General features: G+C 39.2%; 1 protein-coding gene across 1 annotated transcript; it reads left to right on the top strand.

Annotated features, from left to right (window-relative positions):
- The first annotated feature begins 13,384 nt into the window (after positions 1-13,384).
- LOC307090495 (polyubiquitin-like) lies at positions 13,385-15,807 on the top strand. Its single transcript, XM_079757176.1, has 3 exons — positions 13,385-13,449; positions 14,238-14,443; positions 14,536-15,807. The coding sequence occupies exon 3, from the start codon at positions 14,547-14,549 to the stop codon at positions 15,003-15,005; it is 459 nt and encodes a 152-aa protein (XP_079613302.1). The 5' UTR covers positions 13,385-13,449; positions 14,238-14,443; positions 14,536-14,546; the 3' UTR covers positions 15,006-15,807.
- Positions 15,808-16,619: the final 812 nt, after the last annotated feature.

A 16,619-nucleotide genomic window follows, 5' to 3' on the forward strand; every position in this document is an offset into this window, starting at 1 on the left:
ATTTTATATGAATATTAATATGCAGGCATGATCATATTTCTTTCAATAGCTTCCATGCCACGTGACCCAGTGACTCCAAACCAGTATCTATTTGTATTACTTAACAGGACACATCAAACACAGACCAGTATCCATTTGTATTACTAAACAGGACACATAAAACACACCTCTTTATGGAATTTTACTGCTTCCTCTATTTATTAACTGCAGGCTTAGTTAACATATGCCTTTGCAAGTTCAACACTTTTAGTTTCAAAGAAACACTATTTGCACAAGATACATTCCAAGTCTCCTTTCTTGGCCTTTTCATAACTGCTGCTGTCCATTGCCAAACACAGGGCATGAAACCATCGTTCACAGTCATCACACTGGACCTGTTAAAGTGAAGAAAAACCAAAACATTAATTATTTTATTTCTACTTTTTCTATAAGTATGTTTACATGCTTGTGTCAGTTGGCTTTCTATTAGCTGTACTCCAGTGTCTACCTACTTGTTATGTATATGTTGAAGGGTAGTGTGTTGAGGGTCTTAAGGATCAGCACAATCAAATAAATCAAATCAAACAAATAAGTAAAACATAATAAGTAAAGACTAGGCTACATTCAACCAAACCAAAGTCCTTTGGTAATGCTAATGGTCGGTAATGGTTTGGTAATGGTCGACACCATACCTCACGTAACTGAGGGACTAGGACAGCACATCATAGTTTCTGTCCCTCTCGCCTCCCCTATCCAACTAACACACATCGCTTATCTGTTAAGGTACGGCCACACTGCACGCGCGTTGGCGTTGAAAATCAGCATTTTTGCATGGGGAACCATTGGTGCAGGCGCGTAGACGTGTTACACACGTTAAAGCGGTGCGTTAGTGGCGTTAGACGCTGCTTGACACAGCGGTGCGACGTTGTACTTGTAAAACAGTGAATAAACAAACACCGTGCAGCAATCACCTATTTCCTAAAAATGATTATGCTTTATGCAGCGGCAATACGCCTTTAGCTTTGATATTTCAGCGCAACTGCGTAATTGAAAGACTAGGGAAATGTTTGGTGCGGCCACAATACGGACGCGTGAGGACGCGCCAATAGCCGCGGCGTCAGAGTCTACATCACAATTCTACATTGGAACTGCTGCTTCACAACAACTCACCCAGTCTGTAATGGGAGGTCCAGATCCCGGAGGCTTCACGGCTGCACACATTGCGCAACAAGTGTGCTCATCAAAGACTGAAATAAAATAGTAGAATTTTTTTTTATTTATTCATTTACATAGTATATTGTAATTATACTATATGTGTGCTTTACAGTATATGTACCTGATGCCTTTAGGATTTCGAGAGCCAGATCTCTCCTCTCCTTTTTCATGGCCTTTTTGGATGTCTCAAATTTAACATCTGGGATCTGAGGCCTCCATCACTGCTTTTGCCATCTAAACAAAAAACACTTCTGTGGGTGTTTCTCCATTGGATATTAAATACACAGATACTGACATCAAACATGGGAAACATTTTACTGAAGAATTTGACTAGAATGTGACTAGAATGCCTCCCAAAACATTTAACCGATTTGTAACTTGTCAACTGTGGCAACCCGGCCGTTGCCAATTAAGAAGATGAGGAGCACCTGAGGAACCGGTGGAGAAGCAGCTTAAATAGCCTGCTTCTCCACTCATTCGGGGCTCTCTCAGCCATGTGGCTCGTGCTGAGAGGGAGCGACGGTCGCGGGAGAAGCCGGGAGCGGGAGCCATGCTGACCTCACGACGGACCGGACCCGGAGATCCCTCACCCTTTTTACCCCATAAGTGGAAGAACTTTCGTTGTCTTTTGTTTTACTTTTTTTAAGTGGTTATACGCAATAAAAACCATTGACCCACACCCTATTTGGTCTGTCTCCTTCGGAAACCTCAGCCGCCGACGATCGGGGTTGCCACACAACACATTGCATTTTACGTTTGCCTAATGTTATGAAATGTAATAATCTTTCACACACATTTCGTACATGACATAATGAACACAAAATCTCTTTAGCTTACCTTGACAACAATGACACCGCAGCTACTTCCATCCTGTTGAACTGGGTGGCTCATAACTCCCCCTTTCCACCTAATATCCAACCAGTCTTCTTTGCCATGGCGTGTCCTCCGCATCCTTAAGTATTCCCTGAATAACGTTAATTTTAATACACTTTAAATAGGGATTTTGTTACAGTTGGTAACACCAGTGAATAAACAAAGTTTGATGGACTGGTGCAGATCAGCCATAAATGTTACTGACTGAATACTGACCTCTACACAATTCTCATTTACAGCAGTTGTCAGTGTTGTATGTGAATATTAGTGTAAATAACTGTTATTCACTTTAAACATAGATATATTTGTATTAGAATTTTCAAAACTAGCTGAAATGTTGATTTACTGTATTCTTTTAGCAGCATGTTCAGAATCCTCAAGCTCTGATGACAATCGTGCTGGATCCATCAGAAATACTGTGCTGTTTTCTGCATTAATGTACTGTGACAGAACAAAGAGGAACATAACTATGAATATTACACTAATAGTTCAGTGGTGTGCATTAAAAGACTAATAATACAGAATACAAAAGTATCAAATAAAAAAACCAACAATAAAATAATTACAAACCAGTAAGTTCCAGTGGTTGCCGTTGACTAGCACAAATGACAGAACAGCTTCATAGTTGTCAAAGTTTACCTACAAGACCAAAAGGATGAAAACAAACACATAGAGAGGCTAAAATAATCAATAATCTCAGGTAATGTACTTGATTTGAATTTTGACTTGTTGATTCTCAGACAATTTTTTATTCCATGTAGCTAATATGACCGTGAAGAAACCCCCACATCATCACCGTGCACAAGCAGACCTACAATCACCATCACATTACCTTTGGTAAACTGTGACGAGGTAGGTCAGTTCTGTCACTGAACAAAATCCCACCTGCTGAGTAGTGATTCATAATGTAGACGGTGTCCACCACATTGAATGTGTGGGCAGCAACATGAAACAGGCCCTCAATAACCTGGCAAAAACAACAAGATAAAATAAATAAATGATAATTATCCAATTAATAAACTTTCTAAAATTGGCTGTACTTTCCAGCATTTTAAGAGTATCAAAGTATCTGAACACTCTTGATATAAGTCTTAAAATGCTAGATAAAGTAAATGTCACAGTGCCGAGTGAAACTGATACTTAAAATCACACAGTCACGTACCTCCCCTGTCAACCACTGGTATGGTCGAAGTGAGCATAGCTCACTATGGTGGATAAGGATGCTGCGCCCCTTAATCTGTGAAGGGAGTAGTGCAACAACCATTTCTGTGTCCCTCTTTTTCCACAGTAATGTTAACTGTAAGAAAGAATTACAAGGAAATGCCAATTTAATATTGACACTAGAAATGAAAAGGTCTTGGAAAACAAAGCCTTATCTTTGGAAAACGGCACAATTCTAGCATATACATAATATATATATTAGCATATAATATTTTTCCTTTTAGTGCTACCATGACAAAGTTTCCACTAGGCAATATAACATTTGAACCGGCAGCCCTTTAAGCGGATACACAACTTAGGTGGTTTCGGATGTAGTTTAAAAATCAAGCTTGTGCTGCTACAAAACAGTTTTGTCTTTTATACCCAACTTTGTAAGGTTGGAGGGAGAATTGTCTTGTTTTGTCACAGTATGTATACATACATACTACAATACACTACATGTTGTGTATTGTGCAGATTAAACAATTACTCAACTTATGTATGTGCTCTCTATTTGATGGTATTGCCATTATTTCTCTTTCCTACTTTGGGACCACAATAAGAATAAGAATGGCATTTTGTGTTTATCTTTTCAAGTTTTGCCTTTCATAGCAGAGCTGCAATGTCAAATTGTTCTGTTCAAATAAATTTAGATCAAATAAAATGTTTGCCTTTATTTGAATCTGATACTGCCACAGCAAAGAAATATATACTATATCTATGTATCTAAAGAACCATTTAAACACATATTAAGTGTTAAACAATATTTACCTGTGCATCTTTAACTTGTTGATCCTGAGCCTCTTTTCTTTTCTTTACTTCTTTGGCATGTAGGCTCCTGGGGTTTGGTAGTTTTTCTGGTGGATTGAAGTACTTGGACTTGGACTTGGACTGACCTGTAGAGCTGTCCCGCTTCTTCCACTGTTCTTCATGGTCATCATCTGGCCTGCGAGAACTTGTGACTGTTTTATCCAGAATCTGAATTGGCAGATTATGTTGCTCAACGTGCTCTACATATCTTCCCTGCATTGAGGCAAACATTTTGGATATGAACTCTGCAGGTCTCAGGTACTTTTTTTTTAACAAGATAGAGTGTTTGACCAAACCAAACCAGAGTTCAACATGGCAGTTGGTATCCCTGGTTTTTTCTCTTCCATTTGTTTCAATGGTTGTGCATTTTCCATGCCGTGACAGATCCCCAAGCAACAAACCACCCCACAATGGGAAAATTCCCATATAGTTTTTAAACAGCACATTGATGACACCAGGACAGAGGTAATGGTTGTTTATGCCAATGCCAACAGGATCTTCTGTTAGGATGTCACACTGTGCTTGGTCACGCCTGGCTTGAAAAGCATGCGTAAAAGGTGACTTTCCAACAGCACTGTTAGCAGATTTCTCAGTGTTGCTTTCCTCCTCTCCCATCACATGTCCACTTTCTTCCAGCTTTATGTCCTGGATTTTCAAAACACACTTGTCGAGGTATGTTTTGCTCTGTTTCACCAAATGAGTGTACTCCTCTGCATCAAAAAGCACACACATATGATAAAAAACCTCATGGGCCACCTGCATACTTGTGCAGTTCAGGAGGTAAGCAAAACTGAATGTTGCATATTCTTGTATGCCTCTGTCTCCTGTTTTCCTGCCAAATGCTTGTGACACAGCCTTCATGATATGTGCAGAGCACAGATGCAGCACAGTGAACTTGGGAATCTGTTCACTTTGTCCAGACACTATTCCAAATGCTCTGATGAGGTACATTGAAATATTCTCCTTGTTGAAGGACAGAAGCACGCTGTTAATTAGAGCCCAACTATAATCAGTCTCAACCTGTGTTATTCGTCTTTTTGTTGTATGTGACAACTTCCTCTGGAATTCCATTAGCCAATAGGAAATGGATGGAATAGAATGGCTGTTGGTTATGAGTTCTGTGACGGGCAAAGGAGGCTTATCCTTGCCCATGCCTGGCAAAACTAGAGCATAATACAGTACCCTTTTGTTTTGGTCAGGAATTTTCTGCACCACACCACCTGTAGCATCAAGGTAGAGGGCGGTTGGTGTTTGTTTTAAATGTTGAGCTAAAATATTGATTCCAGTATCAGTTTGTAAATGTACAGCAAAAGGATCAATTTGCAGGCGCTGAAGATAGCCTTTTGAGGATGCACGACTGCTGCTCTCTTTAATGACCTTTTGTGTAAGCATGAGTTCAAGCATTACATCATCATGGAGCCTTGCACTCTTTTTAACCTCAGATGAAATTGTCTTTAAGACATCCTTGGTGAGGCTTCTGGTGAAATTACCAGCCATGATCTCTTCCACAGGTGTGTTTTTTAACATGCTGTAATAATAATTGCTGACACCATTGCTTACAGCTTTAGCAATCTTTCCTCTTCGTAGGTATTTGTCTGGCCTAAATTTTCTTTGGTTGTTACGGTGTCTGACTTCACCAAAGCGCAAAACTTTAAAACATATTCTTTAATCCGTTGAAAAACTGTAGACAGCCTTGCATCCTTCAAATGTACAGCGTGCTGAGGCACGGAAAAATGGGGATTTTATTTTACGGCTGTAACTTGTCTTCACATGCTGATACTTGAAAGCAAGTGTACAAGATGGATTTTCTTTTAAAAATTCATCATACAGTACATCAGTCCATGGAGGACGTAGACGTTTCTGCCCATGTTTTGGTTTTAATTTGTTCCATTGTTTTCTAGTGATTGTAATTCTGAACATTTTTGGCCCTGCTTTGCACCTTCTGTAGCCTGTTTGTTGATCTGATTTAGTGCATTTTGATTATTTTCCTTTCCTTTTCCTTTTTTGCTTAGTCTGGTCCACAGTCTCCTGACATTCCTCTCTGCTCTCTTTTACACTGTCGCTGTCAGTCTGAATAATATATATTTCTTCATCTGCATTGTCCCTGTCTTCTTCACTTGATGGTGTCTGCTCTTCTTCACCTTTCTTGCTCAAACTTTCTCCATCCTGCTCAGTAGCCTGAAATCCTTCTCTCTTATTTTTTTGGGTCTGTGTATTGTTTATTTCGGGACCTTCTCTGTTCTCAACAGTCTCTAGATCAGACAATATATACATGTCTCTACCATCTGTACTGTCCCTGTCTTCTTCACTTGATGGTGTCTGCTCTTCTTCACCTTTCTTGCTCAAACTTTCTCCATCCTGCTCAGCACCCTGAAGTCCTTCTCTCTTCCTTTTCTTGGTCTGTGCATTGTTATTTTCAGGACCTTCTCTGTCCTCAACAGTCTCTAGATCAGACAATATATACATGTCTCTACCATCTGTACTGTCCCTGTCTTCTTCACTTGATGGTGTCTGCTCTTCTTCACCTTTCTTGCTCAAACTTTCTCCATCCTGCTCAGCACCCTGAAGTCCTTCTCTCTTCCTTTTCTTGGTCTGTGCATTGTTATTTTCAGGACCTTCTCTGTCCTCAACAGTCTCTGTATCAGACAGTCTACTCATGTCTCTACCATCTGTACTGTCCCTGTCTTCTTCAATTGTTGGTGTCTGCTCTTCCCCTTCATCTTTCTTATTGTCCCTTTCTCCATCCTGCTCAGTACCCTTTCGTCTTGTTCTCTGCCTTTTCTTTTCTAAAAATTAGGACATTGTTGGAGATATTATAATGGAGATATGGCTAACAAGATACTTACAACACCATTTAATTTGTAAATTGAGTCAAAGTATAAATTACAATATGACAATAGATAATAATAACAAGAATAAGAATAATTAATTGTATTTTTAGGGCGCCTTTCATGACACCAAAGGTCACCTTACAATGCATAGATAAAAACAGTAAACAGTAGCAGTAAAAAATAGGGGTGCAACGGATCACAAAACTCCCGGTTCGGATTGTGTCACGGTTTTTGAGTCACGGGTCGGATCATTTTCGGATCAACAACAACAATAAAGATAACAAGACAAATGTGACTTTAAATAAAATCTTCAAATGTGTAAAAACAAAATAAAGTGAAAAATTAGGTAATAATTCAATTCAAAAGGATAGTCAATATTTAAAAAATTGCAATCCGAGGCATTATTCCTTCTTCTTTTTAACATGGATACTAAATAATCCCTAACCATGGATTTACAATTCAGGATGTCTGCATTGCCTTGGGAGAGTGTTGACTCTGAACTCTCCCCACATCTTCCTTTTTTTCATCAAGTATGGTAGCGAAATACAGTTCCTGTCGTGTTTTACTTGGCATTTTGTAAATCCATTGATTTCGGTTGGAAGACTCATTGCTCATAGCAAAGGAAGGTTGGTTGTAGTCTTTTCGCTCGGTTCTAGCCCTACTGTTGATACGGAGAAACGAGCGAAAAAACTACAACCAAACATAAACATATCCGGTTCCGGTTCCGGTTTCCGTTTAAATGGGATTTACGGAACGCCAAATAAAACACAACAGAAACTGTATTTCGCTACGATACTTCATGATGTTGTTAATACCGGAATTGTCCTTTAAACATGCGCTGATCATGTGAACGAACAACTGTTTTTTTTTATCAGCCGATCCGCGGATCACTTGCGTCCCGAACCTTGAGGGTTGATCACGGGAAACCCGTGAACCGTTGCACCACTAGTAAAAAAGTATCACATCAATAAAGACAGGAAAACAAGAGACATGAGAATGAAGGATAGAAGGAAAGTGCACGGAACAATGATCATGCACCCTAGAGCATGCGTCATGGCAAACACGATTCTAACCAGGCACGGCGTTATGGGTGGGCCCGACGGACCAGGGACCAACCACTGTTCAACGGGCCCACCCGAAACTTTTCTTGAAAAAATAAATAAAAGTCTTCTGAAATGCTTCATTTTTTCAATGCAGCAACCTTTGTTGATATCGATGCTTGATCCGATTTGCGCAAAAGGGGAATTATCTTTGTGGATAACCGTGATGGCGTTATTATCTCGTAGTATAGGCTACAATTGAATGCATCTTCTTTGTAGGCCTATTATAAGCCAAGCTCAGTCTGTTGCTAATGATATCGAAATATTGTTGAAAACTTAAAACAATTAAAAAGAAATCTGAAATATTCTGCCTCATGTTATACGAGCATAAACAAACTATGTGGGAAATATTCGATTCCTGACCACTTTTACAGTCTATAGGCCTTAGGTCTACAGACCTAATGGCCTAAAGCCATTACGCACAGCCAGGTGCGTAATGGAGATTCCAAAGCGCCCTTTGGTCAAAACCGATTTTTACACGGCCGGACCCTACTGGCGGTTTCTTTTTTATGTAAATGCGATAAGACGCTCCCCGGTACAAGAGGGGGTGCGGGGGGGGGGCTTGGTTTTTAATTTAAGGACCACACACAATTGGTCTGGCCCATCCACTACTCGAATCCTGGCGCCGTGCCTGATTCTAACTCCATACTCAACAAAGTAAATTAAGAACAGTAGGGTTACCTGCATGAAGCACAGCTGTGCGGACTCCTCTTCTGTCTTCATCCCAGATGACCCTTAACCACTTTAAACATTTGTGGTAATTGCCTATTGTGGTGTTTGCCAAAGCAAGTGAAATTGAGGACCACTGCTCAGATGTAACATTTACTTTAAATCTGTGATCAATAAAGGACCTGAGAACAACATCCGTACCACCAGCTTTTTGCCAAAGGTCTGTAGCTCTTTTTCTCTGGCCTTCTTTGAAGCGCACCATTTTCAGCAAGTCTGACAGCCTGCTTCTAACGAAGTTCTCTGTGATTTTCCAAGTTCGGGTTCATTATCGCCACCTAATGATGGTAATAATTATTACATATCTTGCTTCCTCCAGCAATGGTGAAACACATATAGCCTTATACATATGCTATTATACATATATAGATATTAGTGCTGTCAGTTAAACGCGTCATTAACGGCGTTAACGCAAACCAATTTTAACGGCGTTAATTTTTTTAGAGCGTGATAAACGCCATTTATTTATTTAAAAAAAAGAAGAAAAACTAGAACTGCAAGCAGTTATGCAGGGGTCCAAGAAGTGTGCATTTCGCCGGCACAACGCGACAAGAAATGTGCATTTCGCCGGCACAACGCGAAGCAAGTATTCAAAACGCTACCGTGAACAACATGTGGATATAAAGGTTTTGACTGTGGGAGCTTCGGTGTGGGAGTTATAGCCTAAAACGCGTTTTCAGAACATTCCATTGGCCAAATAGGAGATAGACAATGTCGTCGTTTTTTGGGGCCGCCCTGTGGCGACATTTTCCAAAGACAATTTTCCTTTGCCAAATAACTCCCGCCCACATTAATAATTCTTGGCCATATTTTCTATATAGACTCGGGTTTGCCCCTTGATGGTTCCCTTATAGTTTGAAGAACATTCCTCTGGCCAATTAGAAGATATACAATTTCCTCGTTTATTGCGCCCCCTAATGGCGAAAAATTCCGTTTTTTTTATTGAACGCCATTAAGGGTAACACCGACATGTGTCTAAAATGTGGGCTTGATCCGATGTCTAATTTTGGTATTTTTTGAATTTTTGCGTTTCGGCGTAAAACGTAGCTAATAAACCAATGTTCAAAGCGATACCGTTTCGTCGTCGAAGGTCGGATCAAAAAAGTAATGCAGGATTCCTTTTCGTGTGCGTCTGAAGATGCCGTGTGCAAAGTTTGGTGTTGATTGGTCAAGAAATGTGGGAGGAGTAGCGAAAATACAGTTTTGCGGTTTTCGCGATTTTGCGAAAAAAAATTATAGACGCAAATGGGTGTGGCCTATGCCAAAAGATGCAGCAGACTCCAGTGAATAAGTGGGTACAAGTTTTTGACTGTGGGAGGTTCGGTGTGGGAGTTATAGCCCCAAACGCGTATTCCTTGGTATAGCGCCACCTAGTGACCGGCGTGTCTGGATTTTGTCGTCTGCGTAGTCCGAAGAGATCTGGATCTAGTCATGTAATTGGCGTGTGTGCACCATTTACGGTTTGGGCTGTGGTACCACTTTTAGGGGGGTAAGTATAATAATAATAGGAATAATAATCCTTACAAAAACAATAGGGATCCAACCTGTTGGCTTGGACCCCTAAAAAAGAAGCAGTATCCTGACTGCTACGTTCAAGGGATTATGTTTGTATGTTCATCGTTTAATTGCACTAAAGGCTTTTTTTTGTATCGTCCTGTTTTGATCAAAATATGCCAATGTTGTTATCAATAAAAAAACATTTGTAGAAGGCAAGCCGATGCACTTCTCCATGTTGATAAGAGCATTAAAATGAGAAAAATGAATGGGACAAAGAAATCAAGGGATATTTAGCATAGAAAAAAATAATCGTGAGTTAACTAGGACATTAATGTGATTAATCGCGATTCAATATTTTAATCCCTTGACAGCAATATATATATAGTATAAATAATAGACATACACAAAATAATAGATGGACACAAATTGCTGCTTGAAAATATGTGAACCTCTTGAGCGTTATTTTAATTATTATTATAATTCTATATTGAATCAGAATCAGTTTACTTTTACAATTGGATACTGGTTTGGAGTCACTGGGTCACATTGCATGGAAGCTATGGAAAGAAATATGATCATTCCTGCATATTAATATTCATATAAAATAGAGAAAGCACTAAAATACAATACAAAGTGGTGTGTCTTATTCTTAGGGTTTAGTTCTACAATTGGATACTGGTTTGGAGTCACTGGGTCACGTGGCATGGAAGCTATTGAATGAAATATGATCATTCCTGCATATTAATATTCATATAAAATAGAGGAAGCACTAAAATACCATAAAAAGTGGTGTGTCCTATTCTCAGGGTTTAGTTCTACAAGTGGATACTGGTTTGGAGTCACTGGGTCACATGGCATGGAAGCTATTGAATGAAATATGATCATTCCTGCATATTAATATTCATATAAAAAAGAGAAATCGCTAAAATACCATAAAAAGTGGTGTGTCCTAATCTTAGGCTTTAGTTCTACAATTGGATACTGGTTTGGAGTCACTGGGTCACGTGGCATGGAAGCTATTGAAAGAAATATGATCATTCCTGCATATTAATATTCATATAAAATAGAGGAAGCACTAAAATACCATAAAAAGTGGTGTGTCCTATTCTCAGGGTTTAGTTCTACAATTGGATACTGGTTTGGAGTCACTGGGTCACGTGGCATGGAAGCTATTGAAAGAAATATGATCATTCCTGCTTATTAATATTCATATAAAATAGAGGAAGCACTAAAATACCATAAAAAGTGGTGTGTCCTATTCTCAGGGTTTAGTTCTACAATTGGATACTGGTTTGGAGTCACTGGGTCACGTGGCATGGAAGCTATTGAATGAAATATGATCATTCCTGCATATTAATATTCATATAAAATAGAGAAATCACTAAAATACCATAAAAAGTGGTGTGTCCTAATCTTAGGGTTTAGTTCTACAATTGGATACGGGTTTGGAGTCACTGGGTCACGTGGCATGGAAGCTATTGAAAGAAATATGATCATTCCTGCTTATTAATATTCATATAAAATAGAGGAAGCACTAAAATACCATAAAAAGTGGTGTGTCCTATTCTCAGGGTTTAGTTCTACAATTGGATACTGGTTTGGAGTCACTGGGTCACGTGGCATGGAAGCTATTGAATGAAATATGATCATTCCTGCATATTAATATTCATATAAAATAGAGGAAGCACTAAAATACCATAAAAAGTGGTGTGTCCTATTCTCAGGGTTTAGTTCTACAAGTGGATACTGGTTTGGAGTCACTGGGTCACATGGCATGGAAGCTATTGAATGAAATATGATCATTCCTGCATATTAATATTCATATAAAATAGAGGAAGCACTAAAATACCATAAAAAGTGGTGTGTCCTATTCTCAGGGCTTAGTTCTACAAGTGGATACTGGTTTGGAGTCACTGGGTCACGTGGCATGGAAGCTATTGAAAGAAATATGATCATTCCAGCATATTAATATTCATATAAAATAGAGGAAGCACTTAAATACCATAAAAGGTAGTGTGTCCTATTCTCAGGGTTTAGTTCTACAAGTGGATACTGGTTTGGAGTCACTGGGTCACATGGCATGGAAGCTATTGAATGAAATATGATCATTCCTGCATATTAATATTCATATAAAATAGAGAAATCACTAAAATACCATAAAAGTGGTGTGTCCTAATCTTAGGCTTTAGTTCTACAATTGGATACGGGTTTGGAGTCACTGGGTCACGTGGCATGGAAGCTATTGAAAGAAATATGATCATTCCTGCTTATTAATATTCATATAAAATAGAGGAAGCACTAAAATACCATAAAAAGTGGTGTGTCCTATTCTCAGGGTTTAGTTCTACAAGTGGATACTGGTTTGGAGTCACTGGGTCACGTGGCATGGAAGCTATTGAAAGAAATATGATCATTTCTGTATATTAATATTCATATGAAATAGAGAAAGCACTAAAATACCATAAAAAGTGGTGTCTCCTATTCTCAGGGTTTAGTTCTACAAGTGGATACTGGTTTGGAGTCACTGGGTCACGTGGCATGGAAGCTATTGAAAGAAATATGATCATTCCTGCATATTAATATTCATATAAAATAGAGGAAGCAATAAAATACTATAACAAGTGGTGTGTCTTATTCTTAGGGTTTAGTTCTACAATTGGATACTGGTTTGGAGTCACTGGGTCACATGGCATGGAAGCTATTGAAAGAAATATGATCATTCCTGCATATTAATATTCATATAAAATAGAGGAAGGAATAAAATACTATAACAAGTGGTGTGTCTTATTCTAAGGGTTTAGTTCTACAATTGGATACTGGTTTGGAGTCACTGGGTCACATGGCATGGAAGCTATTGAAAGAAATATGATCATTCCTGCATATTAATATTCATATAAAATAGAGAAAGCACTAAAATACCATAAAAAGTGGTGTGTCCTCTTCTTAGAGTTTAGTTCTACAATTGGATACTGGTTTGTAGTCACTGGGTCACATGGCATGGAAGCTATTGAAAATACTGCAAGTATTTTGTATTGATATATTTACGTGAAGTAATTTATTGACGGTCCCTAAATCAGTTTCCAGCGATTCACCGCGAGGCTCTGCGAGGTGCGCTAACCGTTCTCCTGCTGCTATTGTCGGGCAAATCTCCGTGAAGTCGCGGCTGGAACTGGACTGAATATCCGTCGAATATCCAACCTAAAACTAACTTCACCGCGGTAATATTGCCTCATTATCAAGTCATTGTCATGCTGTTAGACTATTTTTTTTAAGTTTCGTTTAATTGAGTCATAAAATACACCGGTGTATCAAGGAATGATTCATAAAGGTGCAGCACGCGCATGACGTTATAAATGGTATCTTATCTATTCATAACATGGAAATCGCCTCTGGGCACTTGGTCTCGTGCTCTGTTAATTGATTGTAATAAGGAGAATACCGAAACTGAGCTCATTGATAGCTAGCTTGTCTTTATGAGTATTATGTTCCTGCAATACTTGCGGCTGCAGTTCCAGTTCTGGGACCCTAGGGCGATGGCCGATACATGAACTACATTTCCAACAAAAAAAAACACAATCACGGAAAATATAAACTTAAAAGCCACAACACAAATGCAAATGCGACAACAAAAGGTCAAAAGCCACAACAAACGAATGAATTGAACCATCTCTAACTTATCCCTAAACCGTAAACTTGAAGCTGATTCCTAAACTTAACCATCATAGCCTACCTAAACATAACCATCTCTAACCAAACACCTAAACGTAACCATCTCTAAGCTCATATCTAGACTTAACCCTCTTTAACATAATACTGGTATAAGGTTAGAGATGATAAAGTAAAGGTATTAGGCTAGAGATGATAGCCTATATTTTAACCTTATGCAAATATTAACCATCTGTAACCTAATAGGTCAACTTAACCATCTAACCATAAAAGGACTTATTTATCATTGTAGACCTTTACCTAAACGTAATTTGCAACATAATTAACCTCGCCTTTGCAGGCGTCCTAAAGACAGAAAGCAACACGACTCAAGCAACAATGTCCGGATGAGAGAAACGAAACTGATTGGGACCAAAAGGCATGAGGAAATCGAATCTTAGTGGAGGTTTTATAAACCCACAGCCTCACTGCTGATGTGGAGAACATAACTTGATCACCGAGTCGCAGGCTATCCATCATCCTGTTCTTAAGAGACTTTAAACCGAGGTAAGTTCAAATGTAGGCTAGCGTGTTTATTATGCTTATTAGAGCTGCAAATTGGATAATAAGTCTCTAAAATTCTTGTATTTGTTTCCAAGAAACATTCATCATGAATATTACAATCACTCTTCTTGGCGGGGAACCACGTCCCCTCACCGTGCCTCCAGGGACCACCGTGGGCTCGCTGAAAATACTCATCTTTCAAAAGTTCCACATCTCTCCGGAGAGGCTTTCATTCGACAAAATAATTCTCGATGATGACTTAAAAGACCTGAGTTTCTATGGGGTGCTACCCTGTGCGAATATTTTCGTGCTGGTCCAAGAGCCCAACAACATCCAAGTGTTCCTGAAAACGGAGAAGGGTCAGATTCACACCTACACCGTCCGACCTGGGGAGACGGTGACGGGCTTCAAGCTCAAGGTGAAACAGCGGGAAGGAGTGGCTGAGGACCAACAAAGGCTGATCCATGAAGGCAAGCAGTTGGACGACGGAAGTCGTACACTGGAGTCCTATAATGTGAAAGAGGGCAGCACCATCTACCTAACCGGACGTCTGAGAGGCGGCTAGGACTCGAGAGGCGGCTCGAGCGGTAGAATCAGGAGTTGGAAACGTTTTGCCTATCCTATCACCGACCAAACTCAAAAGGCCAGCGTGTAATAATATTTTTTACATTGATAAAGTGATTTGGCTTAAGAAGAGCCGGCCCTTTCATATTTTTAAATGCACATATTTAATAACGAATCGTGTGTGGGAAGAATGTATTTATAGGCCTACTTTTTGAATCAATCAGGTAGTAAATGTAATGCTATAGCAATATCTATGTATGTAACTCATGTAAGTCATAGGCTACTTATTTAATTTTGGCAATGCTGTAAGGTTAACATAGATTGATAAGGATTTCTGAACTCGAGAAATCGTTTATAGCCAGGCCTTAGGAGGCCCATTTGCTCTAGCTATGTGAGAGAGGCTACTTCAAGACAAAGTGGTTGTGAGACGTGCAGGGACTGATGGCCTTCAAGGCCGACTAACAACTTACTAGGCCGAGTAACAGCTTAGTAGAAGGGAGGGTTCCAACTTCCGGTCCAGCAATCACGCACTTGATCTGCGTCTGAGGCCTCGTGATAATGTGTGGAGGTCAGACATGACGTGGATGTCCGCCAGGCAGCTAACTCTTAAAAAATAATTACAAATATATATTTATATATATATACTCTAAGTACTTTGATTATTTCAAATGTAATATGCCTATAGCCTATATCGCAGAACCTGAATTTGTTTTTATTTATTCTATTGTGTTTTATTTGTTATCATTGTATTATTCTTGCTGTATTTTAATAATATTACATGCATTCATTCAAACCCTGAGTAAAGTATCTGAAAGCAACATAATGTGATTTAATCAATAAGGTCTAATCAACATCCCTGATCCTCCCACAGAAAACAGGTCAGACAGAACAGTGAGAGACATAAGAGAAGAATGCCTAAAACATTTCAGCAGAATACGCTCAATTTATTTGTAATAAAAACAAGACGAAACCACAGAAAAATGTAACCATGAGGAGGAGGACATAGAACAGTGGAGACAGGAGTCTTTCCCAGAAGCAATTCAGGAATCACTTTACATCCTTTCAAACATTGGTATGCATTTAAATTGATTTAATTATAGATAATGAGTTTGTGTGAAGTCAATAGCTTGGGTTGTGTTGGTAGTTGTCATTTTGGTATGAATTTTTTTCATCCAGAAATACAGTAAATAAACTTTAAAATAAAGAAAAAATCTGGACAACACCTAAACCCTGACTACAACCCTGTGTAGCAGGAGTCTTCCGGCTCTAGAGATCCAGAGAGAGGCTTCTCAACCTCTAGACCTCTAGCAGTATACTTCTCCTCTATAACATGGCTGACCTGTATTAAAAAGGGTCCTGGAGATGAGCTCCTCCTGTACCATGTCCAGAGCCCCCCACTCACTATGAAACACTAAAACATTAATGAAGACTAGGAATTACACTCTACGTGCGTTCCTAACTACTTAGGTAGCAACATCATGTAATGCTACAACTAATACACCCATGAGAAGGGTACTCTCAACATGACCTAGAACAGAGGGCCCCTTGTTAACTACTTGGTGGGATGTGGATTAGCCATTGCAAGACACACTAATCAGCATCTTCTCTACCAAAC

Source organism: Pollachius pollachius (assembly GCF_949987615.1).
Source record: "Pollachius pollachius genome assembly, chromosome: 1".
In the NCBI taxonomy this organism is placed as follows: Eukaryota; Metazoa; Chordata; class Actinopteri; order Gadiformes; family Gadidae; genus Pollachius; species Pollachius pollachius.